Here is a 2,320-nt window from a genome sequence, read left to right as displayed (position 1 = left end):
GCATACGCTACCAGTTTGACACATCTTGGAAACTTCAATCTCAGGAGCCCGTCATACATGATATTCCACAGAAGTGGACCGAGAACAGAGCCCTGTGGCACACCACCGGTTATATCATACTCTTTCGGACCATTCTTTGTATCGTACTTCAGCACTCTATCTGTAAAATAGCTAATCACTAGTCTGCGAAGATATACTGGCACGTTTTTCTCGTCGAGAGCTTGCATGATGCAGTCCCAATTAGCGGAATTGAAAGCATTTCTGATGTCTAAGGCAGCAACCAGGCAGTACTTCTTCGTTCCACCCTTCCATCTAGTTCCTGCGATCGCCTCCTTGGCCGTATTGACAACCAGGTTGATCGTCCTTTCCGGAATCCATACTGGTTGTCTGCCAGGAGTGGGTCAACCACTGCATCTATTCGCTGATGGATGATACGCTCAAATATCTTACCCGCCGTATCTAGCATGCAGAGTGGTCTGTAAGATGACGGTTCTTCTGGCGGTTTCTTCCCTTTAGGTAACAGTACTAACCGTTGCTGTTTCCACTTACGAGGAAAAGTCCCCTCCTTGAGGCATGCGTTGTACGCGTCTAGAAATAATGCTAGTGCTGCCTTTATGATGGTTTTCAAGGCTATATTCGGGATTCCGTCCAATCCCGGCGCTTTATTATTTCCTACACGATTACAGGCCTCCAGCAACTCTTCTTCAGTGACAGGTGGAATGTCGTCTAGTTCGCCTGGCGTTAACTGATAATCGAGACTGTGTTGCTGTGAAAACAGCGCAGTGACGATTTTCTGAAGGAGCTGAGGACACGTAGGTGACGGCATTTGTTGTTTCTTCAGGTGGGTCATGACCACTTTATAAGGCCTGCCCCACACGTCTTTGTCCACCTCGTATATGAGCTCTTTCCAGCATCTTCCTTTGCTCTCTTTTATGGCCTTATTGAGTTCACGACGAGCTTTTTTATACTCTGCAATCAGCACTGCAGAGTTGGGTCGTTGATAGCCACGCTGAGATAATCTTCTTTTTCTATGACACTCTTTACGAAGGTTGCTGATGTGATCGTTCCACCAGTGTACCGCAGGTCTTGAATTGATAACACGTTTGCGAGGCATACTGGCATCACAAGCTTGTGTTACTCGCATCATCAGGGCCTTAGTATGTTCTTCTGCACATCCAGTCTCTATCGGATCACTATCGAGGGCTGTTATCAATACTTCTGGGTCTAAGGATTTCACCTTCCAACCAACGATGGCTTGGTTAGATGGTTAGATGGCTTGTTTGGCCCTCTGAGTTTCTGGTCGTTAGACGTTTCCCAGAGTATAGCATGATGGTCACTGGCAGTGTAGATGTCTAGTACCTTCCAGTTGGAGTTACCTTTAGCAAGGCTGGCACTGACAAAAGTGAGGTCTACAATCGAGCTTGCGTCACCTTTGGTGTAGGTCGGCCTGTCACCACTGTTGAGCAAGACTACATCAAGTGTAGAAAAAGCTTCTAGTAGTTCTCTTCCTCGTGCATTAGTCTGCCTACTACCCCAGTCGACTGCCCAGGCGTTGAAGTCCCCGGCTATCGCCACTGGATGATGTTGCTTCGCGTCTTCGGTCAGGCGATCCAAGAAGTCAGTAAATTCAGCAATGGAGAGGCTAGGTGGTGCGTAGCAGCTGTAGAAGCGGATGCCATCTATTGATGCTGCTACGAAGCCGGCGCTGCCATTGTTGTCTACATTCTGGAAGGAGAGTTTACCACAGGACCAAATGACAGCTTTAGCGGTGATGTCTGTCTCCCATGGTTGCCCGGTGAGATGTTTATATGGCTCCGATAGAAACACAAGATCAACCTTCAATTCTCGTACTGTCTGCATGAGCAAATCATGCGCAGCTTCACAGTGATTAATGTTGAGCTGCAGTATCTTCATGTTCGTTTATTTGTCAGCTTCTGGAGTGCTTCCTGGAAGACCGGGCACCGACCAGCGCCAGACCGGTGAGCAGTATCCTGAGAACCAGGTTTTTCCGCACATAAAACACATTTCACCTTATTTGGGCATTGAGCAGCTTGATGACCTGTTTGCCCACATTTGACGCAAAGCCCAGATCGGTTGACCTCGCTTCTACATTGAACAGTAGTGTGTCCAAAGTGCCAGCACTTATAGCATCGTAGTGGAGTCTTCACTGTTCTGATACGGCAATTCACCCAGCCAATTCGTATCTTGCCTCTCTCTCCGAGTATCTTCTGCGCTGTTGCTGCTGGTAATCGTACCAAAGCGGTCTGTGTGCCTCTGTAGGCCGGACGAATTTTAATGACCTCTCCAGGTATTTCGTAGT

At 47.9% G+C, this 2,320-nt stretch overlaps 1 protein-coding gene across 1 annotated transcript; it reads right to left on the bottom strand.

The window, feature by feature from the left end:
• Positions 1-1,233: 1,233 nt before the first annotated feature.
• LOC142326903 (uncharacterized) lies at positions 1,234-1,914 on the bottom strand. Its single transcript, XM_075369633.1, has one exon. The coding sequence runs from the start codon at positions 1,912-1,914 to the stop codon at positions 1,234-1,236; it is 681 nt and encodes a 226-aa protein (XP_075225748.1).
• Positions 1,915-2,320: the final 406 nt, after the last annotated feature.

The sequence above is a fragment of the Lycorma delicatula genome, chromosome 6 (assembly GCF_047948215.1).
Source record: "Lycorma delicatula isolate Av1 chromosome 6, ASM4794821v1, whole genome shotgun sequence".
Classification (NCBI taxonomy): domain Eukaryota; kingdom Metazoa; phylum Arthropoda; class Insecta; order Hemiptera; family Fulgoridae; genus Lycorma; species Lycorma delicatula.
Note: the sequence above shows the minus strand (reverse complement) of the source record. Positions and strands in the feature narration are given on the sequence as shown.